The sequence below is a fragment of the Schistocerca serialis genome, chromosome 1 (assembly GCF_023864345.2).
Source record: "Schistocerca serialis cubense isolate TAMUIC-IGC-003099 chromosome 1, iqSchSeri2.2, whole genome shotgun sequence".
In the NCBI taxonomy this organism is placed as follows: Eukaryota; Metazoa; Arthropoda; class Insecta; order Orthoptera; family Acrididae; genus Schistocerca; species Schistocerca serialis.
In genome coordinates, this window is record NC_064638.1 from 690034786 (window position 1) to 690061525 (window position 26740).

The 26740-nt window shown below is 40.5% G+C and overlaps 1 protein-coding gene across 2 annotated transcripts in view; it reads right to left on the bottom strand.

The window, feature by feature from the left end:
* LOC126480663 (calcium-independent protein kinase C) overlaps nucleotides 1-26740 on the bottom strand; it is a 226365-nt gene that overhangs the window by 42936 nt on the left and 156689 nt on the right. For both annotated transcript variants that reach the window (XM_050103890.1, XM_050103897.1), the window contains exons 10-11: nucleotides 26405-26559; nucleotides 616-754 (exon numbers count right to left, since the gene is read on the bottom strand). In XM_050103890.1, coding sequence (XP_049959847.1) covers nucleotides 616-754; nucleotides 26405-26559 — 294 coding nt within the window. The remainder of the gene's footprint in view (nucleotides 1-615; nucleotides 755-26404; nucleotides 26560-26740) is intronic.

The window sequence follows — 26740 nt, forward strand, 5'->3', positions numbered from 1 at the left end:
GCGCTGTATGGCGAACAGATTTTTGCAGACTCCTTGTGAAACTATGGTGAATGCATTTGACACCTGTGTCAGACACTTGGGGACAGCTCGGTGATTTGCCTTTACACAAACAACCTGTTTCTCAGAATTGTTCATGCACTCATCTAATGCTCTGTGCTGTAGGAGGATCCACACCATACCTAGTACAAAAGTCACACTGAATAGTTATTACTGACCCGCACTCCACAAAATGTAGGAATAATGCTGCTACCTAGCAGGAACCATGTAAAACTCAAGAATTTTCTCTTTCCTACAGTACCTTGTTCATGCACATATCTCAAATAACATAATAGTTATGATTTATTTTTTTAAAATTGGATGATACTTTTTGATACACGCTGCATTATGGATATGTCCAAGGAACATCTGCTTTCTAACAATCAAAGAGTATAAATATAAATAACACAAATATAGTTTAAAATTAGTCTAAATTAAAATGTTTCATTACATGGAATAATAATTACACAAGTGAGCTACCAACAGATATTAGTATCATCTCTCCTGTGTTTTGTTTGTTCATTCAGGAAACATATAATGTACAGAGTTTTTTTTTTTTTTTAACAAGTTGTACCTTACCTCTGGAGCTATATAATCTGGTGTCCCACAAAATGTTGTTGTGGTTGCACCATCTTTAATATTTTCTTTGCACATTCCAAAATCAGCAAGCTTGCAATGACCTTCATGGTCAAGAAGGATGTTGTCTAACTTCAGATCCCTGAAAAGGATGTAACCATTAATTAAAAATTTGAAATGAGAACTTATAACTCTGTTAATGTTACATGTCCAATATACCCAAAAGGTTCGGCTCCAGTAGAAAACTCCAAAAGTTCATGGCAAATATGACTGAATGGCATAGCAGTATAAAGGTCAATATGGAGTTAGAGGGTACAGCATTAATTTAGTAGCTATCAGCTTACAAATAGGAAATAGCAACCACAAATTTAAAATTTACTGAAAAGACTCCTCTACTAACACATACATATCAGCTTCCTCTCAGCATCCTACAGCCTACAAACTTGCAGCGTTACACCATATGACCCACCATCTTCTTTCTATATCCATGTACCAATAAGACTATGACTAGGAACTCAACAGTAAAAACAATAGCCACAAATAATGAATCTGATTCTAACATTATTGACAAAATTTGCAATAAAAAAGTGAAAAAGCATGCCAGGTTCCTACTGTACCCAGTGAACGAGAGATATAGACCAAAGAGGAAATGCTGCAGTTTACCTTTTACAGGCAAAGCTTCAGATAGGATAAGCAACTTTTGAAAAGAAAGGGTTTCTCTGTGCTTCTCTATGTCCGCAGATAGTAGGTAGATATCTCTTTAATTCAAAAGATAAACAATCAGACATTATGAAAAGTGGGGTTTAAAAAAGATCATCCGCTGAGAGCATAATAATTGCTATATTGGATGGACTGGTATGTAAATTTGCACTAGGCTCTGAGAACACCACAGAATTTAGATATTAAAGAAGTCGGATCCAGCTTTTGCTGAACATTGCATAAATGAAAACCACATACATAATAGATGTAGATGTCTTACATATAGAAGGAAAGGGTGCAAAGCTCAGTTAGAAATTTTAGGAATTAAGAAACAGATATTTGTGTTCCCACATTTATTATTGAATGAACAAACTCAGTACGGTTAGTCACCCCTTTCAGATGATATTGCAAGTCTTGCATAGAAGGAAAAACTTTCATATGTCCATTCACATAACAGAAACTTCCATACTTATGCATAGCTCTACTCCGATGTATATCTAGTCATAGTTGCTGTAAATGCTGTAATAAAGGATTTTGTGAGTGCTGTCCTAATGAATTTTGTAAACCCATATGTCAACAGAGATAAATTTTTAGTTTATGTCAAAAATCAATAGATTTAAAAATGTTGATATGTTTATTTTGATTGGTTCTCATTGTTTGGCTCACTTATGTACTAGAAAATGGGTTCATAAGCCAAAATCTAGGCCATACAATAATAACAAAGTTCATGAGACAAAGCCAAAAAGTGTTTTCTTTCATTAATACAATGTAAAAAATACTCAACTGTATGTAATGAGCTGTACATAAGTACAAATGTAGGCCCAGAAATTCTAGTAGCTATCCTCAGGAAGAAATGAAATTCAGACAGACTTGTACTTATTATGTAATGCTAGTTTTACATACCCGGAGCATAAACATTCTGAAGACAGTTTTCCTGGCATTTTCCAAATGAGAGTTAAATATGACAATAGGATTCTTCAGCATCATTTACAAAAATAGTTAATTAAAAGCTGTGAAAATATCATTTAAGACATACATCTGTGGGAAACAAATGCACTGATATTTCGAACCAAAGTCTGGACTTCATCTATCTGATGACATCTACAATAACAAGTTAAAAAATTATTATCTTGGAAATTACATTGCAAATGCTTTGATGAAATGCAAGGAACAAAGTCACAGCAAATTAACAGTGAGCTTCCAGGTGTTCAGCTGGTTTCCATTTCTTGCACAGCCATCTTCTTCAGATGCTGCAAGTGTTGCTACTATGTGTACTTGCTGCCTGGTCTGATTGGAGTCCAGGCAGCAAGTCCACATAATAACAAAACTAACAGCACCTGAAGGATATGGGTGGGTTGATCATTGAAATATTTTGCTGAACACCTGGAAGGTCACTATTTATCAATAATGCCAAGAAAACCTGAGAAGTCACAAAGCCACAGCACCATGTAGGTAGATCATTTTTATGTTTAATCTCACTTTGAACCATCCAATTCTTACCCATGAAATCTGATATTTGAGAATGGAAACAATGAGCCAGCATTTTTCTTTCTGAATGTAAAACCGAGATGTTCTTACCATCAGTGGTATATTTCCAATGGAATTCACTAGAGAAAACTATTTTAACAACCATTACTCCACTTGGTTGTCACAGAAAGACAGAAAGAAAGATACATCCCTCAGGGATAGGTTGGATAAGTATACAATGTGGTCTCATATTTGTGTTGTATGATAATGAAAGAAGGGAGATGGTCAAACCCTATTCTGGCACATAGCCTAGTCATTTCAAATAGCACCAAGATGGCCACTGAACTTAACAGCCACATCTGACAGATGGATCATTATCAACCATGTTACATGCTCTCACTCCATCAGACACTGCGAAGAGGTTTGGAATTTAATTCAGAGCATTGGCACAAGGTATGGCGATTGGTATTGGGTGTACCAACATGGAACATTCAACTTGTCTACAGTGAATGGTGTACCACTCACAACCACAACATATGGCTTAAGAATAATGGTCATAAAAAGATCCTAACCAAATGATGCAAGGTGTTGAGTGCACCAACAGCGCAAGGGGGTGTTTAATCCACAGTGTATGTGTTTGTTGTACAATGACTTGAGACCACTCACTCAGGTCACCACGAGCATGAAGGGGGATATTCATTTTAACATAATTGTTGACCAATTGTTGCTTATCTTCATGGTGAGTACACAGTGGACAGTCACATCTACCAACATGATGACATCTGTGTTCACAAATCTGCATGCATACGTTCTTGGTTTGACAAACATTCAACCACCGTGTTCTGCATCAACCAGACCACTAAAACACCCACTTTTAATGCCACAGAAATGTCTGGGACTATTTGGAACATCAAGTGAAACATAACAAACAACATCCCTGCAATTTGGTGGTTCTACAGGATCAAATCATCAATGAGTGGCTTAAGGTGGATGTTGCACATCGTAAGATACTTGTGGACTTTATCCCTCACTGAATTGAAATGAGCAGAGGTAGTGTTACTTGGTGACATCTCATGGAGGTGACTAGTTTTTTGGCTAGCATGCTTACATATGTTATATCAATATCAATGATGATGTCCTCCAAGCACAGTTAATATTTTCCCCAATTATGGGAAGCCTTGTCTAATAATAGTTACTGGCAAAAAAAAAAAAAAAAAAAAAAAAAAAAAAAAAAAACAAGGAAATCAGAAATTTTTGTCCCTGAAATGGGATAACACAACTTACTTTTGCACCTTTTCATTTTCAATCAAGTGGAGAAACAGAAAGGATAAAGAATGGCTCACAGCCATTGGATCACATTGAGATTTTGCTTTAAGATGCAAGGCAACCCCCCATGAACCATGGACCTTGCTGATGGTGGGGAGGCTTGCGTGCCTCAGCGATACAGATGGCCGTACCGTAGGTGCAACCACAACGTAGGTGTATCTGTTGAGAGGCCAGACAAAAGTGTGGTTCCTGAAGAGGGGCAGCAGCCTTTTCAGTAGTTGCAGGGGCAACAGTCTGGATGATTGACTGATCTGGCCTTGTAACACTAACCAAAACGGCCTTGCTCTGCTGGTACTGTGAACGGCTGAAAGCAACGGGAAACTACAGCCGTAATTTTTCCCGAAGGCATGCAGCTTTACTGTATGGTTAAATGATGATGGCATCCTCTTGGGTAAAATATTCTGGAGGTATAATAGTCCCCCATTTGGATCTCCAGGCAGGGACTGCTCATGAGGATGTTGTTATCAGGAGAAAGAAAACTGGCATTCTACGGATCGGAGCGTGGAATGTCAGATCCCTTAATCGAGCAGGTAGGTTAGAAAATTTAAAAAGGGAAATGGATAGGTTAAAGTTAGATATAGTGGGAATTAGTGAAGTTTGGTGACAGGAGGAACAAGACTTTTGGTCAGGTGAATACGGGGCTATAAATACAAAATCAAATAGGGCTAATGCAGGAGTAGGTCTAATAATGAATAAAAAAATAGGAGTGCGGGTAAGCTACTACAAAAAGCATAGTGAACACATTATTGTGGCCAAGATAGACACGACGTCCACGCCTGGTACAGTAGTACAAGTTTATATGCCAACTAGCTCTGCAGATGATGAAGAAATTGATGAAATGTATGATGAGATAACAGAAATTATTCAGGTAGTGAAGAGAGATGAAAATTTAATAGTCATGGGTAACTGGAATTCGAGAGTAGGAAAAGCAAGAGAAGGAAACATAGTAGGTGAATATGGATTGGGGGTAAGAAATGAAAGAGGAATAGTCTGGTAGAATTTTGCACAGAGCATAACTTAATCATAGCTAATACTTGGTTCAAGAATCATTAAAGAAGGTTGTATACGTGGAAGAATTCTGGAGGTACTAGAAGGTATCAGATAGATTATATAATTGTAAGACAGAGATTTAGGAACCAGGTTTTAAATTGTAAGACATTTCCAGGGGCAGATGTGGACTCTGACCACAATCTATTGGTTATGAACTGTAGATTAAAACTGAAGAAACTGTAAAAATGTGGGAATTTAAGGAGATGGGACCTGGATAAACTGACTAAACTAGAGGTTGTACAGGGTTTCAGAAAGAGCATAAGGGAACAATTGTCATGAATGGTGGAAAGAAATACAGTGGAAGAAGAATGGGTAGTTCTGAGGGATGAAGTAGAGAAGGCAGCAGAGGATCAAGTAGGTAAAAAGACGAGGGCTACTAGAACTCCTTGGGTAACAGAAGAAATATTGAATTTAATTGATGAAAGGAGAAAATATAAAAATGCAGTAAATGAAGCAGGCAAAAAGGAATACAAACGTCTCAAAAATGAGATCGACAGGAAGTGCAAAATGGCTAAGCAGGGATGGCTAGAGGACAAATGTAAGGATGTAGAGGCTTATCTCACGAGGGGTAAGATAGATACTGCCTACAGGAAAATTAAAGAGACTTTTGGAGGAAAGAGAAACATTTGTTTGAATATCAAGAGCTCTGATGGAAACCCAGATCTAAGCAAAGAAGGGAAAGCAGAAAGGTGGAAGGAGAACATAGAGGGTCTATACAAGGACGATGTACTTGAGGACAATAATATGGAAATGGAAGAGGATGTAGATGAAGATGAAATGGGAGATACGATACTGCGTGAAGAGTTTGACAGAGCACTGAAAGACCTAAGTCGATACAAGGCCCCGGGAGTAGACAACATTCCATTAGAACTACTGACGGCCTTGGGAGAGCCAGTCCTGACAAAACTCTACCATCTGGTGAGCAAGATGTATGAGACAGGCGAAATACCCTCAGACTTCAAGAAGAATTTAATAATTCCAATCCCAAAGAAAGCAGGTGTTGACAGATGTGAAAATTACTGAACTATCTGTTTAATAAGTCATAGCTGCAAAATACTAACACAAATTCTTTACAGATGAATGGAAAAACTGCTAGAAGCCGACCTCGGAGATGTTCAATTTGGATTCTGTAGAAATATTGGAACATGTGAGGCAATACTGACCTTACGACTTGTCTTAGAGGAAAGATTAAGGAAAGGCAAACCTACGTTTCCAGCATTTGTAGACTTAGAGAAAGCTTTTGACAATGTTGACTGGAATACTCTCTTTCAAATTCTAAGTGTGGCAGGGGTAAAATACAGGCAGTTATAAGACTGGAAGGGCATGAAAGGGAAGCAATGATTGGGAAGGGAGTGAGACAGGGCTGTTGCCTCTCCCCGATGTTATTCAATCTGTATATTGAGCAAGCAGTAAAGGAAACAAAAGAAAAATTCAGTGTAGGTATTAAAATCCAGGGAGAAGAAATAAAAACTTTGAGGTTCGCTGATGACATTGTAATTCTGTCAGAGACAGCAAAGGACCTGGAAGAGCAGTTGAATGGTATGGATAGTGTCTTGAAAGGAGGATATAAGATGAACATCAACAAAAGCAAAATGAGGATAATGGAATGTAGTCGAATTAAGTCGCGTGATGCTGAGGGAATTAAATTAGGAAATGAGACACTTAAAGTAGTAAAGGAGTTTTGGTGTTTGTGGAGCAAAATAACTGATGATGGTCGAAGTAGAGAGGATATAAAATGTAGACTGGCAATGGCAAGGAAAGCGTTTCTGAAGAAGAGAAATTTGTTAACATCGAGTATAGATTTAAGCGTCAGGAAGTTGTTTCTGAAAGTAGTTGTATGGAGTGTAGCCATGTATGGAAGTGAAACATGGATGATAAATAGTTTGGACAAGGAGAAAATAGAAGCTTTCGAAATGTGGCGCTACAGAAGAATGCTGAAGATTAGATGGGTAGATCACATAACTAATGAGGAGGTATTGAATAGAATTGGGGAGAAGAGGAGTATGTGGCACAACTTGACAAGAAGAAGGGACCGGTTGGTAGTACATCTTCTGAGGCATCAAGGGATCACAAATTTAGCATTGGAGGGCAGCGTGGAGGGTAAAAATCATAGAGGGAGACTAAGAGATGAATACACTAAGCAGATTCAGAAGGATGTAGGTTGCAGTACTGGGAGATGAAGAAGCTTGCACAGGATAGAGTAGCATGGAGAGCTGCATCAAACCAGTCTCAGGACTGAAGACCACAACAACAGCATGCAAGGCTAGCCTTATCAGCTTTATTTGCTTTGCCAGGGAGAACGGGGTGTCACTTGAGATGTGCAATCCAATAATTCCCTTCCTACCAGAACTTATTCCCTCAGCCAAGTTTCAGAGGCCTGTGCAGGACCAATGTTTCTGCAGGAGTATGCAGTGCTACCTGTGGAGGCCACAAAAATTATTTGGTCCCAATATCAAGCAGATCGTGGAATGTCATTCTGAAATCAAGGGCAATGTGGAACGAGGTACTGGCAGAATTAAAGCTGTGAGGATGGTTCGTGAGTTGTGCTTGGGTAGCTCAGATGGTAGAGCACTTGCCCGCGAAAGGTAAAGTTCCCGAGATCAAGTCTCAGACCTGCACACGGTTTTAATCTGCCAGGAAGTTTCATATCTGTGCACATTCTGCTGCAGAGTGAAAAATCTCTTTCTGGAAACATTCCCCAGGCTGTGGCTAAGCCATCTCTCTGTAATATCCTTTCTTCCAGGAGTGCTAGTTCTGGTTCGCAGAAGAGCTTCTGTGAAGTTTGGAAGGTAGGAGATGAAGTACTGGCAGAATTAAAGCTGTGAGGATGGGTTGTGATTGTGCTTGGGTAGCTTAGATGGTAGAGCACTTGCCCACAAAATGCAAAGGTCTCGAGTTCGAGTCTTGACTGGCACACAGTTTTAAACTTCCAGGAAGTTTAAAATAAACATAATTTGTCTTCAAGATTAACTGATGAGGAGTAAACTGGCAATTAAAAAGCAGTGATTACTGTTTGACTTCTGGTTTTCCATACTCTTATGCAACTTCAGAGACGAGAGGACTGTTTACATATTTGAATACAGCCACACTTTAATGGAAAGGGGGAAGGAAGTTTCCCTGCTGTGGGGAAACTTATGAGATCACGGCAGGAGTACTGGAAAGCAGGAACAGATCTTGGAGATGATTGCAGGCAAAGACCATGTTACACACAAAGGAAGGGAGGATGTCAACAGTGAGTACTGGCCCAGCAAAAATGCAAATGGACTCAGAGCAAGGGAGGAAGAAACAGTAACTTAAGGAGTATAAAGTACAGTAAAAGAATTAATGTAATAAATAAAATAAGGTCTGGTAGAAGTGGGGAAGTTTGAACAACGTACAGCATGGAACTGAAACAGGAAAGAAGGTGGAAGTGAAGAAAAGTCACAGGCAAATTTAGCTTAACTGTTACAACTGTGGTTAAAATTGCTGATGCTTTGTGTTGACATTGCAACCAGTCACTCTCAAATTTTTTTTTTTTTTTTGAAAGAAAGACTTCTTTTCTTCCAGTAGCTAGGTTTTGAGCCACAGCAGTCTCATCATCAGATGACTGTTATTTACAGGATCTTCATTTTATACCAGGTAGAGCTGGTCCGTAGTGTTTTGGCAATATTATGTAATTTCTGAGGAAGTAACTATAGTACTTTAAAGTTATCCATTGCACACAAAAGTGGAAAACACAGCACTTAGATGCACTTGGTTTAACATTGTACAAATGTTCACCTTTCAACAGCTTGTACACAAGTGGCATTTTCTGTGCTGGTGGCACTGAATAGTTTTAAAGTGCCACACTTGTAACTTCAGGAACTACATAACATCACCATGATCACTGCAACTGGCTTGGCCAAATAAATAATTAAATCTTTGTAAATGCCCACCATCTGATGATGAGCCTGCTGTGATTCAAAAGCTAGCTAATGAAAGAATGGAAGCCTTTTTTTGCATTAGTGGCCACAGGAATTACACAAAGCATCTGTGTGCAAGACAGTCAGAAACAGGAAGACAGAAATTAATAAAGATTCACATCAGAGGGACTGCAAGATTTTAGTTTGTGATGGAGTAATAGATCTCATCTGCACAGGAAGGGCTCATGGTCCACAAGCAATTGTAGTACTCTTATACTAACCACTATGATGATTATGATGGGAATTGTGGAAGTGATTGTAAACAAGGGAAGTCTCTTACACAGCTGCACGAAATATTATGTAGACAGCAAAATATTATTTATTAGCATTACCACCTACAAAAATAAAGATCCAGATCTGTCTTGACTGGAAAGTCTCAGGGAACATATGAAAAAAATTATCTTGTTAATTTTCAACCCAATCAGCTTACAGAACAGAATGAATTTGTCACTGTGCAGCAGAGTGTGTGCTGATATGGAACTTCCTGACAGATTAAAACTGTGTTCTGGACTGAGACTCAAACTTCGGATGTTTGCCTTTTGCAGGCAAGTGCTCTTCCAGCTGAACAGCCCAAGTGTGACTCACGACCCATCCTCACAGCTTTACTTCCGTGAGTACCTGATCTCCTACCTTCCAAACCTCACACAAGTTCTTCTGCAAAACTTGCAGGACTAGCATCCTGGAAGGGTATTGTGGAGAGATGGCTTAGACACAGCTTGAAGGATGTTTCCAGAATGAATTTTTTACTCTGCAGCAGTGTATGTGCTGATATGAAACATCCTGGCTGATTAAAACTGTGTGTGGACTAAGACTCGAACTTCGGATCTTTGCCTTTCAAGGGCATGTCCTCTGCCAACTAATTTACCCAGGCATGACTCACAACATGTCCTCTTGTCTCTGACATTTCAGACTTCACAGAAGTTCTCCTGCAAAACTTGTGGGACTTGCGCTGCTGGTAGAGAGGACACTGCGGAGACAAAGGTCCTGAGTTTGAGTCTTGGTCCAGCACACAGCTTTAATCTGCCAGGAAGTTTCATATCAGCATGCATCTCATTCCCTCCTAGCTTCCCTAGTGCTATCTCTGTCTGCAGAGGTCCATATTCCAAAGTGACAACTTTGTGAATTCTAATAGATTTTCCTCAGGATTTATTTATGAAGAATAATGTTTCTGCTGGCAATGACATTCTAGTTTATGGTTGCAGTAGTAATTACAACAAAACTTGTTTCTGACATAAAGTACTGGGAAGAAAGCCACAAAAGTGACAATTATCTGTTTATGAAACAAGAGCGATGCCATTGTCAACGACTTCAGATAACACCCCAAAAAATGGAATAACAGACAGAGCAGCAGAAGTAGTAAACGAAATTCTAGCACTTGTCTCCCTCCTCCCACTTATGATCCATTTCTGAAACTAGTCCAGGAAAAACTGAGGCTGATACATTTAGAAGCCGAGTTTACACTTCAGAGCATTCAAGGTAAATGATTCCAACCTTCTGAGGCCATTTTTCTTATCTTGCTTGGACAAAGAAAATGGTCTCAGCTTCTCTAGCTTGTCATTCTTCTAAAACTTTAGCTCACAAGGAAATTAATTTCATTAAAAGTGTTATGTGGTCCAGTGTGGTCAATTGCCAACAACAATAAAAATTGGTGAGATAATCGCATTTGGTGTGGACAGGCAACTTACACAGCCTAATCTGCAAGTGTTAATTACACTTATCAAAACTCCCAATGGAAACAGTTCTAGGCTATGTTTCTTAATTACAACATGTTTGTCCATTTTGTGCCAGTTGTCAATAGCACAAGCATTTTAATAAACACAGGTCACCACTAAACATTAACAAACGCAGCATAAGCACAGGTGCCACAGCATTCATATTGGGAAGAATGGACAAAGTACTGTAAGTAAATAGCATTTTTGTAGTATGGCAACTCAGTTAAAACAATCATTGCCTGCCAAATACTACTTAAAGAATGGACAATACGAGTCACTTTGTAGTCAGTGAGTCCAAACACAGTGTATTTGCATCTCCACAACACGCTCTCGATAGGTGCCCAGGTTGTCAGTTTTCAAGCTAACATTAGAGCTGCAGCTACTCTAACTGATACAGACATATGCCACCTCCTGGATTCATCAGCACTGTATTAATGCCACATCAGTTAATCGGTCACAGTAAACAGCTAATCTCAATAACAAGACTGGTCACTGTCAATGTACCATGCAGTGGTAAAGACACTGAACTTGCATTAGGAAGGATAACAGTCCAAATTCCTGCCCAGCTGTCCAAATGGTTTTATATGATCTGAAGGCAAATGCTAGGATGGTTCCTTTGAATAGGAAATGACTGATTCCCTTTGCCATTCTTCCTGAATTGGGGCTTGTACTCCTTTTACAACGATCTTGCCATTGACAGAACATTACACCTTAATCTTCCTTCCTCCCTTTTGCTGTCATTACAGCTTACAAAACTGTGTTAAGATACCTCCATATCATCATGGCCAACCAGGTCAGCATTGTTAAAGCTTTCACAATTTTTGGTGTTAAGTTGCTGGGAGAGGTGGTGTCATTTTGGAGATGACCTCTTTCCAGGCTCTTGTTATCTCTGTCAAGAATTTAAACCTCCTTGTCCTTCATACTCCATACTAAGTGATACAAACAATATAGAATCTCTCAAGGAAGCAATCAAATCAAAACTAGACTGGCTTAAATGACATGGAGTTACATGATTCGGTATTAACAGAAAACACTTTGGGAAGCTACCCTTCACAGTAAGTATTATCTCACCCCCAACCAGAGGAACTTCTCTCTAAACTCATTGGTAGTGACTGCTTCCCAGGCTGACCTGGTCAATGCCTACCATTTGATGAATTCTCACTCTGTTTAGTAGTAACACACCCTTTAGCTTATAACACTGTAAATGATTACTATTCTTTATTATTAGCACTCCTTCATTGTTTCAGTATGATTTTAAACAGCTGACTCAACCTGTTTTTCCATGTGTTATTTGTTTGGATGACTTCACTGTCTCTGGAACTGTGCAGTAGGAACACCTCATTAATTTTTATATGTTGCTGTAGAAACTGGGAGAATCCAGCCTTTAGTCTAATGTTCAGAAGTGTTAGTTTTTCAAAATATATGTGACATATTTGAAGAAAAGAAGCCATAGACCTGCTTGAGCAACATCCACAGCCTTTGACAAACTGCCTGTGTCAAGAAACTTGAAAGAAATTAATTTTTGCTTAGGAAGGATAAATTATTATGACAAGTTCCTACCACCCTTTGTGCCAATAACTCATCCTCTCACTCAACAACAGAAAAAGGCACCCCATTTAGTTGGGCATCAGCTTGTGACAAGGTGTAGGTAACATTAAAACAGCAGCTTCATTTGATGTCCTACACAGCAGATTATATTTGTGGCAAGCCATTGATTTTTGCAGCTCATGCATTTCAATACAGAGTCAGTACCATTCTATCACAATATAATCCTGACTCTTCAAACAACCATAAGCATATTCCTCCAAGACCTTAACCCAGACAAATAACATTGTTCCCACCACAAATATAGCTATAGAAGCAGTTGTGTCTATATAGATACTGTGCAAAGAAAAATTAAATAAATCTTTGGAGCAAAGAGAAGCACCACGACAGGTATCTGCAGAGGGGAGCAAGGAGTGCTTACCATCACCTAAAATATAGGGGTATGCTTTATATTTATTACAAAGTTTTCACACATCTCATGCAATAGTGGTCTGTAATTCTACTGAGCCATGGATTTAGGAATATCACCACTTTGAGAAGTACTAATTTCGTACTTTTATTGATTGTTTTTGTTGCTATCCAACAGGATTTAATTAACTGCTCTGACAATTTTTTATTTCAGATTTCTTATTTTTGGTGGTGAAAACCTAACACTATTTACTTATGAAGAAAAATATTTTATGAAAATCTGGTTGAATACCCTGAACCTTAACATAACGAGAGAAGCCTCCGCGAAGGATGTGTCATTAATAACACATTCGGGTGTCCCCTGGGCAACGGCTCTAAGCCGGGAGATTCTCTCACACCAGAAGCATCACAGTAGAGTGACATAATGTCTTGAGAAAAACCAGATAGGTTCTTATCAGAACCGGCTTTGACGATCATCTCTGTGAACATAGAAGGTCTTTCGTCTTGCAAAGAACAACTGCTGAGCGAGCTCTGTCAAAAAACCAAATGTGACATACTCTTTGCACAAGAAACACATAGGGACATCCAACACTGATGCCCCAAGGTTCCAGGGATGAAACTAGAAGCAGAAAGACCGCACGCGCAATACGGGAGTGCTGTGTTCACCAAACCGGACCTCCAAGTGAGGACGGACCTCCAAGTGAGGATGGTGGATCACACTGAGGAGGAGATATCGAGGGTGGAATCTGGTGAATACATGGTGACCTCACTTATAAGCCCCCAAATGTAGACTTCCACTTTGAACCACCAGTAAAAATTGGTAAACAGAAAACGGCTTTCATCATCGGCGATTTCAACAGCCATAGCATGTATGGGGATATGCACAAGAGGACAAAAACGGTGAAGCCGTTCTGGCGTGGGCTGCGTCAAACCACCTGGCACTTATCCACGACAGCAAACTTCCCACATCTTTCAACAGCGGTAGGTGGTGCCGCGGATACAACCCAGATCTCCTATTCGTCGGCGAAGAAATAGCACAACAGCGCTTTAAGTCCATCTGCGCCCCCATCCCAAAGACACAACATCGCCCAATAATGTGCCAAATGTTGCCAATAGTTATACCATGAAGAGTAAAGTTCAGAAGGAGATATAATTTCAGGAAGGCAGACTGGCCCAAATTCACCAGAATACTAGAAGAGAGAGTCCAGACATACAGCCCAGATCCAGAGAACTATGACAGCTTTGTGGACGCCATCAAAATCTGCTCCCGAGCATCTATTCCAAGGGGATGCAGAACAAGTTACACACCAGGACTCACCCAGGAAACAGTAGCCCTACTGGAAGAGTATCAAATGCTCTTCGAAAGAAACCCTCACCAAAGGAAGAGTTATTACCTTCCGGATATCAGAAGTGAGAAGGGAGAAATGGACCAAAATGATCAAGGAAACTAATTTTGGCAGAGATAGTCAAAAGGCCTGGAAACTCATAAAACACCTAGCCAATGACCCCACCAAACCAAATCTACACGTGAACGTCACAGCAGACCAAATTGCACACCAGCTTCTCACAAATGGGAAACCACCAAGATACAACAACCTAAAGACAAAAAAGAGGGGCATAGAACGAAAGCCCCCTCAGGAGACCAAAGAACTATCCAAGCCATTTACCTTGGCGGAACTGGAGAAGGTGATCAGTAAGTGCAAAATGCGCAGAGCAGCCGGCCTTGACGATATATGCGTCGAGCAAATAAAGCATTTTGGACCTGTAACAAGGAAATGGCTAGTTGATATGATGAACAACTGCATGAAATCCTGCAAAATTCCAAAAACCTGGAGAAAATCATGAGTCACTGCCATCCTAAAACCAGGCAAAGAATGTAACAATCCCAAAAACTATAGTCCGATCTCTCTGCTATGCCATTTTTACAAGGTTTTGGAAAGGATGATACTCCACAGAATCACAGACGCCATTGAGCCCCTCCTGATACCACAACAAGCAGGATTCAGACAGGGCAAATGCTGTGCGTCACAGGTGCTAAAATTAACGCAACACATAGAGGATGGGTTCGAGAACAGGAAGATCACCGGGGCTGTCTTCCTAGACCTATCAGCAGCCTACGACACAGCCAACCACCGACTGCTCCTGGGGAAAATATATGCAATGAGTAGGGACTACAGACTAACCTTACTGATTGGAAACCTACTCCAGAATCGAAGACTCTTCGTGGATTTTCAGGGACAGAGAAGCCGGTGGAGGATACAGAAGAATGGCCTCCCCCAAGGAAGCGTACTGGCCTCAACTCTTTTTAATATATATACTAATGACCAGCCCCACCCCCAAGGCACCGAAAGCTTCATATATGCAGATGATTGCGCCATTACCACTCAAGCAGACAGCTTTGAAACTGTTGAATAGAATCTGTCAGAAGCCCTCGAACAGTTTGCCACCTACTATAAGGGGAACCATCTCAAACCCAACCCAGGGAAAACTCAAACCTGCATCTTCCACCTAAAGAACAGACAATCTGCAAGAAGACTACAACTTAACTGGGAAGGAGTGCCCCTGGAACATTGCAAAACACCAAAATACTTAGGTGTCACCTTGGATAGAGCACTCACCTATGAAAAGCACTGCATGAACACTAAACACAAAGTAGCTGCGAGAAACAACATTGTACACAAACTAAAGGGCACTACATGGGGGGCACAGCCTGGAATAGTGAGAACCGCAGCTCTCGCTTTGTGCTATTCAACAGCGGAGTACGTGTGCCCAGTGTGGTACAATTCTAGCCGCACCAAGCAAGTGGACATACCGCTTAATGAATCCTGCCGCATCATCACAGGCTGTCTGAGACCAACCCCGACTGATAAATTGTACTGCCTGGCAGGCGTGGCCCCACCAGATATTAGAAGGAAAGTAGCAGCCAGGAAAGAAAAGACAAAGGCGTTGACCTCACCAGCCCACCTGCTGTACAAACACCAGCCAGCCCGCCGTCGACTAAAATCTAGAAAAAGTTTCCTGCACACAGCAGGAAACATCGGCGGGACACCGCAGCAAGAGAGGCTGGCAATGTGGCGAGAAGAAAACATGCATCTTGGGGAATGGTTAGTCCCAAATGAAGAACTCCCTCCTATCCATATGGAAGGATGGATGACGTGGAAATCTCTTAATAGGCTGTGCTCTGGTGTCACACGATCCAAAGAGAATATGTGCAAATGGGGCCTCTCAAATGAACCGGCGCTGTGTGACTGTGGGCACACTCAAATCACCACCCACCTCATGCAGTGTGTGCTGTACCCAAGCGCACGCACCATGAAGGATTTGATTAATGCCACCACGAAAGTGCTGGACGTGGCCAGGTTATGTATCTGTATACTTTCATACTCTTTTTGTATTTGTTATATATTTGATATGTATGTGTTAATTATTTTGATTTTATGTACCATGCTTCTGACATGATTAAATAAATAAATAAATCATAATGAAGATGTAATTTCAAGTAACTGAAACAAGATAGTGGCATACATATTCATATTAATAATATAGAAATATGTAACTATGAAATATGCTTACCATTATGCTATCATTAGTAATTTACTTATAAATACATTTTGTGCAGTTCCTGTCAAATTTAATTTTTGGGACACTGTAACATCTTCAAATTCACAGAATCAGTTGCATAGAAAAATAGCACCTTTACAATCTTGCTTGCCTCTTGCATGAATTTCTACAGTTATCAATGAGCACCTGAATGAATATTAAGATTACAAATGGAAACCCAGTTCAAAGTAAAGAAGGGAGAGCTGAAAGATGGAAGAACACTATACAAGCGAAGTGAAGCTGAAGACAATATTATAGAAATGGATGAAGAAATATATGAAGTTGATATGGAAAATATGATACTGTGAGAAGAATTTCACAAAGCACTGAAAGACCTAAGGTGAAACAAGACGTCTGGAGTAGATGATGTACCCTCAAAATTACTGAGATTATTGGAAGAATATACCAAGACAAAATGATTCCGCCAGGTATGCAAGATATGAGACAGCCGATATATCCTAGGACTTCAAGAAGAAAATAAATATTCAAATTTCAAAGAAGGCAGGTGCTGGTAAGTGTGAATATTACCAGATTGCTAGATTAATAAATTATGGTTGCAAAATACTGACACACATTTTCTACAGAAGAATGGAAAATCTGGAAGAAGCTGAACTCAGGAAGTTCAGTTTGAGTTCTGGAGAAATGTAGGAACTGAGTTCCTGAGCAATGTACGAACATGTGAAGCAGTGCTAACCCTATGACTTATCTTAGAAGACAGAGTGAAGAGAAACAAACATACATTTCTAGACTTTATGGATTTAGAGAAAGCTTTCGACGGTCTTGACTAGAATACATTATCTGAAATTCTGAGGGTAGCAGGGGTAAAATACAGGGATCAAAGGTTTTCTACAACTTGTACAGAAATCAGACTGTAATTGGCACATGTAAAGGAAGCAGTAGTTGAGAAGGAAGTGAGATAGGGTTGTAGCCTGTCCCTGATATTATTCAATTTGAGTATTGATCAATCTGTAAAGGAAACCAAGGAGAAATCTGGAATGGAATTAAATTAAAAAGATAAGAAATACAAACTTTGAGATCTGCCAATAACATTGTAGTTTTGTCAGAGATGGCAAAAGACCTGGAAGATCTGTTGAATGGAATGGATAGTGTCTCAAAAAGATGAATATCAACGAAAGGGCAACAAGGGTAATGGAATGTAGCTGAATTAAATCAACCAGTGCTGAAGGAATTAGATTATGTAATTAAACATCATAATTAGTTGATGAGTTTTGTTATTTGAGCAACAAAATAACTGACTGTGATTGAAGTGTAGAGGTTATAAAATAAAGCCTAGCAATAGCAAGAAAAGCTTTTACAAAAAAACGAAATTTGTTAACATGAAATATAAATTTAAGCTTTAGGAAATCTTTTCTGCAAGTGAGTGCAGTATAGCCTTTATAGAAATGACATGTGGACTATATACTACTTAACACTTAGACAAGAAGAGAACAGAAGGTTTAAAAATTTGTTACTACAGAAGAATGCCGAACATAAGGTAGGCAGATCGAATAACTAACCAAGAGCTATTGAATTGTATCAGGGAGAAAAGAAATTTGTTACACAACTTGACTAAAAAATTGATTGGCAAATAGGACACATCCTAAGGCATAAAAGAATTATCAATTTGGTAGTGCAGGAAGAAATGGGGTGGGGGCGCTGACAATTTTGGAGGAGACCTAGGTTTTTTTTCAGTAAGCAGAATCAAATGGCTGCACGCTACAGTAGTTATGCAAGTATGAAGAGGCCTGCAGAGGGCAGACTATTTTGGAGGACTGCTTCAAACCAGACTTCAGACAGATGACCACAACAATAACAACATCATGCTAGTTAAGTAGGATATAAAGGAATATTTAAGGAGCGCCGTAAATAAATAAGCCAGCTTACTGCTAAATTTAAATTCTAAGCTATATAAAAATGACAATGACTTTCAAAGAATTTTGCCAATTTATGGAATAAATAAACTATTATTCTGTTTCATACTAAATGTTGCAGAGGTTTTTGGCTCCACTAAGTATAGTTCCATTCACAAGTGGTCTGCAGCTTGTGTAGAGTCTTCACAAGCAGCGAAACAAAAACAGAAACATGAACCTTGCCTTGTTCTATACCTCCCTGGGAAGCTCCTTGTAATAGCAACTGAAATTTCACATTGTGGTACTGGGATAGTTCTTGCCCACAGAGGACCTGATGGAATGGAGATTTCCACAGAAAATATATTTAAAACATTAAACTCAGCTCAGAAGAGTCATTCACTACTTGAGAAAGAGCATTATGAATCATTTATGTGGCCAACAAATTTAATTTGTATCTCTACAAAGCACATTTCAAACTGGTAATTGACAATGACCTCTTGTTTATATTATGTGGCCTGTGCACTGGACTTCCAGATAAAACACCACAAAATTCATGAAGTTGAAATCTCCACTGCTCATACATCAATATGAAACACTGCTATACACTTGGGTAACCATATATCAGTGCACATATCAAAATCCAGGAGATAAATGGGTGAAGCCACAAAGCATAAGGGTTGCCTGTAGAAGAGGAAATGATACCACGAGCTGGTCAATTTAAACGTGCCTGACTTAGAGTGGACAAGACACAGATTAGGACAAGCCCAAAGTAACCTATGCAACAGCAAAGTTCAAGGAGGGAACCTTGGCCACAATGATGTTAATAGGCCAAGAACAATGAGAGACATAATCCACAAAGCAACCACAGAAAAGAACCATGTGCCAAGTGAGGGTGTTAGTAAATAGTTGATAGTGGAGTATCCAACAACACTGCAGTGATGCTATGCCTTCTTAAATGGCCATCTAAGTCCATTTCTTCTGGTAGGCGTTCAACTTCTGTGGAGCCCAATAACAGATCCCTTCCCCTGGAAATAGGCACTTGAGGGAAGAAAAACAACAGATAGTGTGTGGTGGGGTGGAATGGAGATACAAGTGAAGACCCAGACCCTTTGACTGCCAGCTGCATGAAGAGAGGATGTCTGGTGGTGTCCATTGGGATATCGCTCGTGATACATGTGCCACTGATCCTTGTGGATGCAGAAGGTATTGCTGGTGCAATGGTGGGGAGTCACAGTCAGCCTCCAGGGATACCAGCTGCAGCTATACTTTGTCCCCAGAGGCAGTGGAGGAGGTGGTGGTGGATGCAAGGCCTGGGCTCATGGCCGAAGGTGGTGGAGATGACAGCGCTTGAGCCCCTTCAGTATTTGCACCAAGGTAACTTGCCACCCATCAGTCTCCACTACTGTTGCCACCATCCAAGCCTAAGTAATCCAATAGGAGTGGTCCCACACAGCTTCACTAGGTGCTTAATGCTGAGAGGGATGGGAGCAGGGTGCAAGGTAAGAAAATGAAGTAGGGTTGCTGGTTGCCATCTGTGGAGGAGCTTGGTGAGGCTATGAGGCTTGGTGATTGCAAAATGAGGTGAGGGCTGATGTTGTGGCAGAAGATTTGGTGGCTTTTTTCATTTGCTAATTAAAAGTCCAAACAAAATGATCCGCTTCACTATTTGAGGAAGGATGGAATGGACAGCTGCAAATACGTTGTATGAACTGACCTCACAGAAATCTTTGAAAGCAGATGCCATGAATTGCGCCCCATTATTGGGAACCAACATGCAAGCATCCCTTCAGTGGCCAAATCCTAGGTCATGGTGGTGAAGGTGGTATCAGTCTTGGTGGATGCCATGTGTGCAGCACATGGGGACTTCAAGTAAGCATCCACAGTGAGCAACCACACTGATTCCAAAAACAAGCCTGCAAAATTGAGATGGACACAGTGCCAGGGATGGCAGGGGGTAGGCCAAGGAGTGAAAGACTGTGGGGTGCTGCCTGGTGCTGGGCACAGGCGCTGCTATTGATCCCAGACCAGTAAACATGTTGGTGAGCTAATGCCTTCATGCAGGACATCCGCCAATGTCCCTGGTGCAGAAAGCTCAACACACACTGGCCACATTCTCCTGGGATGACCACCCAATGTGCATCAGTCTCAGTGTCCAAAAGAATAGCATTGTCTACAACTGAAAGTCTGTGAGAACTCTTGATCAAAATCAAGGTTCGGGCCAGTGGGTAGAAGTGGCAACACATCGGCATTGGAATGCTGTGCTGTGGGCTTCTGTTGGATGGTGTAATTGTATGCACTGAGGAACAATGCCTGGATGCATTAGGCTATCCACTCCAGGAGGTTGGAGTGCTGATCAAGTAACGCCCTCAACATCTTGCAATCCAGAATTAGAGATAACTTCATCCCAAAAGGTGGACATGAAATTTTTTAATGGGTCAATATCTTGGACACATATGCTGTATGTATCCAAACCATCCCAATGCCACAGGCAGATGTGTCGGCCGCCACAACCAATGGGCGACAGAAAGAGAATTGCTGAGGCAACGGGAGGATTACAGTATGGGTTTCAATTTGGTAAAAGCCCGATCGCAGGCACAGGTCCAGTTGTAAGACACATCCTTTTTATCAACTGTGGGCTATGTGGGTTAAGAACTTAGAATAATAACTGATTTTGCCCCAAAGCACCTGTAATTCATGTAAGTTTGTCAGGTGGGGTAAGGAATCTATCTCAGCGACATTCCAATCAGTGGACCTGATTCCGTATTTGATCACCCAATGCCCCAAATTCTCCACCTCTTTCTGAAAGAGACCCTGCACTTCTCCAAACAGTAATGCAGCTGTTCCAAAGATCTTTGGAAAATTGCGGGGGCTGAGTCAATGCCAAATGGGAGTGGCTTATACTTACATAATCCAAAAGGTGTATTAATGAAAACTGAGCCACGTGCGATGGCTTTGCGGCCAGGATAGTGCCGCTCTAATTACTGACGGTCGTGCGTGGCTTAGTCTTCTGATCATAGATGCTGGGCTGACGATCTTTAACTGGAAGACTATGTAAGCGTGTGCATCACATTTGGTTGCTCTTGAGTCCCTCAAGTTTGACTCCAGGGTGATGCAAGGATATTCTGTGAGTTGGTGGGTCATGTGGTTGCTGGCAGAGTGAGAGAGCATGTGGCCAGTGCAATGAGGAGTATTTTGTCCACTGTGATTGAGTGGAGCTAGTGTGGTCGCTGAGTATGAGTCTGAGGGGCCAGTCTGCACTGGCATTCATGAACAGTGGTGGCCATTTGTTAGTTAGGTTGGTTTGGTAGCTAAATGGCTATTTCGAGCATTAGTGGGTCTCACAGTCTGGTTGCAGTAGAAGTACAAACACAGTTACATTATTACATACTATTCTGTCACCTGATTGCAATACTGAGCATGTATGTTATGAAACAGCAGGTTGATATAAGTTTCATTTGCCCATTAAGAAAAGTCTTATCTTCAGTTGGCTATAATTTAGCACAGTGTTCATATTTAAAGAACTATTATGTGCTGTTGTTTTACTGTACTTTAGATATTTTGTGCTTTAAATGGTGTTCCTTTCACTCAACCATTATGTAAAGATTAACAGTGTGGATGATCACTGAATTATTTATAATTCCTGTACAATTAAGTGAGCTGACCCTGTTGCTTCTCGTAAAGTAGGGAGGTTTTTGTGAACTAGCTGCTGAATACTGAACGCATGTGGAATACAAGTAACTGGCTTAAACTGTTTGCTCTGTTGTTGATCCAGAATTGTTTCATAAAGTCAAATGCTCTTGTTTGCATTGGTAAATAGTTACTTCTATCTTGAAGTGTTTGGAAATCATTCACATTGTTAATTTGGTTTCAGAGGGAGCAATCATCTATTGGCTTAATTCACTGACAGCTAAATTAAAAGGTTAAAATTAAGTGTGTTTGTGGTGTTTAATACCAAGGGATAATTCTAATACTTGTAATTGCTTTTCATTGCAAATTTTGTGTTGTGTGTGTGGGAGGGGTTACATATGTTTATTGCCATCATTAAACATCCAAATTAAATGACTTCTTGTCTATGCCTGGTGCTGACAGGTTTATGTTACAGGTATCCCAAATTATTCCAAGCAGAAGGGCCAAGAGGCAGACTATTGTAAAGAGAAAGACCATAAAGTGCACTGAAAGACCTACCATTTGTAAAACTAATACCAATATTGTAGAACATAAACCCCCCCTCCTCAAGTTAAGTACTTTTGTTTATCCCTTGGTCGCCAATGGATTTGTAAGGATAGTGTCTGTTGTCTAACTGATTGTGTTGAGTGATTTCTTGAGCCAGCCATTTGTTAAATTGTGAGTTATAATTATTTGTTTTAAGGAAGAAAATTCATACTTGAAGATTCTTGGAATTTCTTGTACATGTTGTTTATTGCTAATATCATTTTACTGTCAGCAGTCAGAGTTGTAAAGTCAGCATTTGTCTTTAATGCTGGTTGTCACATTTGTTTAAAGTTTTCTCAACTGACCATCTTTGTTCAAGTGCTTAAAAGTTTTGAAGAGACTAACGATAAATCTTTTTTTAAGGTATGTTTTGTAAAATGGTTTGCCACCTTTTCATCCCTCCCCCCCCCCCCCCCCCCCCCCCCCCCACTCCTACTATTTCAAAAACAGTTTTCTGGGATTCCTCACCTAAGGGTTTAAGGGTTACTGGAGGTTAAGCTTGGGCCAGGTTGATTTTGGAGTAGTATTCGCGTCCAGCAAGTTTGGTGAGGAGGTCTTCCAGTTGGGGGATAAGAAAAGTTTCCATCTGCAATTGGGCATTGGTGATAACTTTGAAATCTCCATACAATCAAAGAGAATAATTGTGCTTTCTGTGAATGAATAGTTGAGTGGCTCATGTGTTAGATTTCTCAGGCTCAGTTACCCCTAGCTCCTGCTTCACAGAAGCATATAAGGTAACCGGAATTGATCTGGTGCAGTAACAACTAGGCATGTCATCCAGCCGAAGGGTGATGTGTGTCTGAACCCTGAGGCATCTCCAAATCCAGATGAAATATAGATGCGAATGCAGTGCAGAGATTGACCAGTTCCTAGGAAACAACATAAAGGTGTTAAGGCCAAAAATTTGGTAGCAGAGGGGCGGTTGATGACAAATAATGTAATACTGCATAACACACTTGCAGGCTGCAGTGATCAATCATTGACCAAGAAGAGGAATAGAACCATCCCAGTAGGTTCCCAAACACCACGAGGGTGGGGACAGCCCGGGAAAGCCTAGCCATGCATGCATTGCCTGATTTATCAAAGAAATGGTGGCTCCTGTGTGTCTGCCTGTAAGTGGATGTCCTGTTGAGAAATGCAACATGAGAGAAACAATTTCTGTGTGAAGATGTCACATGGAGGGGCTAGTGACTGCAGAGTGTCCTGGTGCACTCATGGGGTGGGATGGGAGTGGGCTTTGATACACTGAGCAGAGATGCCCCCTTTTCATAGTGTGGTCTGGACTGTCTGCTCAGTAGTGAGTGGAGCAACACTGCAGGCAAGAAGAGAGCAGCCGAAGTGACCATTGACAAGAGGCGACCGGAGGTTTGGACGCTGTAGAGATGTTAGACAGCAATGAATCACAAAGTTGCTGCAGCATGTCAGTGGAACATGTGGTGGCACAATATCTACTAAAACTTGTGGCCTCGGCATGACTTGTTTGTTAGTAGGCTGTGAAATTTCAAATGAGTATGCGTTACCCAGTTTCAGCGCCACTGTGCAGACATCCGTATTATCAGCTGCCAGCTGAACCACAACATCATGAATTAAGGTGCTGCATATGAAATCTTGCAGCCTTGATTGGCACATGTGAAATCACATTTGCTACTAAGACTATGCAAGCCAGTGGCCCAAGAGTAGTATGATTGTCTAGGCTGTTTATGGTATCTGTGAAATTTTATCCTGGAGGTAACCACATGATATGTCTGGGAGTAATAATTAGTCAACAGAATTCATAAGTCCTGAAAGAAGTGCTTGATGGAGGAGCCGGAGAGAGACACTAATTTTCAGACCAGAAAAAGTGTCTCTGTGACACCCATGACAGAAATAACGACTGCTGCAGTGAACCTTGTGACTTGAAACACCATGAAATGATGCCTCAGTTGATGAAAATATGTGCCTCAGTCCTCCATAGCATCACTGAAAGGAGAACAGAGGACATATGAGTGCATCGACTGCAGGTGGTGCTGAGACCTGGAGCAATGTGGAGTTTATATGCCTGAAACTAAAGTGACTTTTGTAATAAGCCTATCTGTAGCTGCTGCTCTTGTATTAGCTGCTGCTGTTGGTCCAGCAGGCAAACCAGTTTAGTGTCTATGTTACCAAACAACTTCCTCTTTTGCCTCATTGCCAATGCTATACACATGAGTAGCTGGATATCAGCGCACACTTCAGAACCGAGGAGAGAAGCAGTTGAAGCCACGAGGTGGAAGGGCCACTTGTGCAGGGGAACATGATACCAAGCAGCAGTTGAGCTAAACACAGCTGACTTATGGCAGATAAGACGCAAACTACAACAAGCCTAAAGCAACCTATGCAACAACAAGGTGCAAAGTGAAAACCTTGGCCACAACAATGTCAGTAGGCCAAGAATGAAGAGAGAGACAATCCAAAATGTGACCAGAGAGAAGAACTAACTGCAAGTCATGGTGTTATTGTATATTTGACAGTACAGCAATAATAGTAACCAACAATATCAGACAACCATACAGAACTGACTGACCATTCACTGGGTGGCCGTATTTATACCAGCTACGAGGAACACTATCGGCTGGCATACTCACCTGGCGAGACAGATGGCTTGCTTGTTATGTGAGAGCAGCACTCCAGTGATACTGTGTCCTCTGGTCAGTTAGGTCCATCTCCCCCCGCAGGCAGTCAAGTTCCACGGAACCCAATACCAGAAACATGTTACAAATCTAATGTTCACTACATCATCATCAGTGTTTTCTCTTGGGCTTTCTGCAGGTTCTGACCCTACCTTGCAAGTAATAATCAGTTCCTGTTTATATGACGAAATTGGCTCTACTGTCAGCTTCTTTCCAGTGACTTCAGTGGCTTCTAAAACAATCAAAGATGGGCAGCAAAACTAGTTACCTTAGTATCACCAGGCACAATTCTACACCACTCCTCCCCTATGGTCACCATTCCTGCTGCACAGAGCAGCCAGCACAAAACTAAGCAGCCAGCACAAAACTGCCAGATCCTGCCTACACTTCTTAGCTACACATGGGACAGATTTAATGTCCTGACCACACTCATCTGATTATGAGGGGGCGCTGCAAACAAGGACTGGTAGGCTTTAGGAAAAGGGGCAGTGTTCAGGAAAGTCAGGCCAAACCCCGGATCAGGGGAGACATACTGGACAGGATGAGAACGAAAGACTCAGTTACAGTTGCAAAATACCAAAAAGAAATTTTCTAGACAACAAATGAAGATCATCATATTAATAAAATGCAGCATAATCACAAGTTTAATGGGAAGGTAAGTAATGCATCCACTGACTTTCTATAGTTTAGCTTCTGTATAGCCTTCATTGTAAGTGCAAATACAAGTGGGAGGATTCTAGTGGCTTATATTGAGATCTGCCTATACTGTATTTTGGTTGATTGTGTCAGCTTCATTTTGATTTTTTTATAGGCAGCTTCACCTGATGACATGAAGTACTGCTCACAAAAATCAGTTTATTTTTCACCATTATTTATCACAATCATTTCCCATTTTATTTATCATCTTAATTAAGAAGTCTGATTAATTATTCCTCTCCTTGGTGACATTTAAAAAAATGTTTAAATATACATAAAGTTTGAAGTATAATTTTCATTATGTGTCATATTTGTCCATATTTATTGCAGTGTCCAAGATGCCCACAACTTACAAAACTGAACAAAAAAAGTAATGAAATAGCCACTATTTTATAATTCGGTGTCCTAGAGTGCATGTTGTATATTCTGCATTTAGGTACAGCTTGAAACAAATTTGCAAATATTTACGTAATTCACAATATCAGTTGAAGACAAGAAAGCTGTAAGGAAAAACGTCTCCAATAGCTGGTAGTGATGGCAACAGTGTTTCTTGGCTCAGGCAGTATTACAAACAAACTCACATGAAAACCAGTTACAAATATCACCAACTTGAATAGTAATAAAATAACTTGACAAACCTGTAGACAACACCATTTTCATGTAGAAACTGTAGAGCCAGTGTAACCTCAGCTGCATAAAATCGCGCACGTGGTTCATCGAATTTTCGGGCCCGCTGAATTTGGAACATCAGATCTCCACCATTAACATACTCCATCACAAAGAACAGTCGATCCTGAAAGTTATGTTCCAATAGATGTTGTCAAAAATAAAAGTTCCTCCATTGCTGAAAGTGCATTTTAAGAAATATAAAGTTAACCCTACATAATTAAGAAATACTGTATCAAAATTATGAATATTTTGCAGAATCCACAATTACTGAAAAAGGCTGTGTGTATTCACACCAGTGGAAGTTG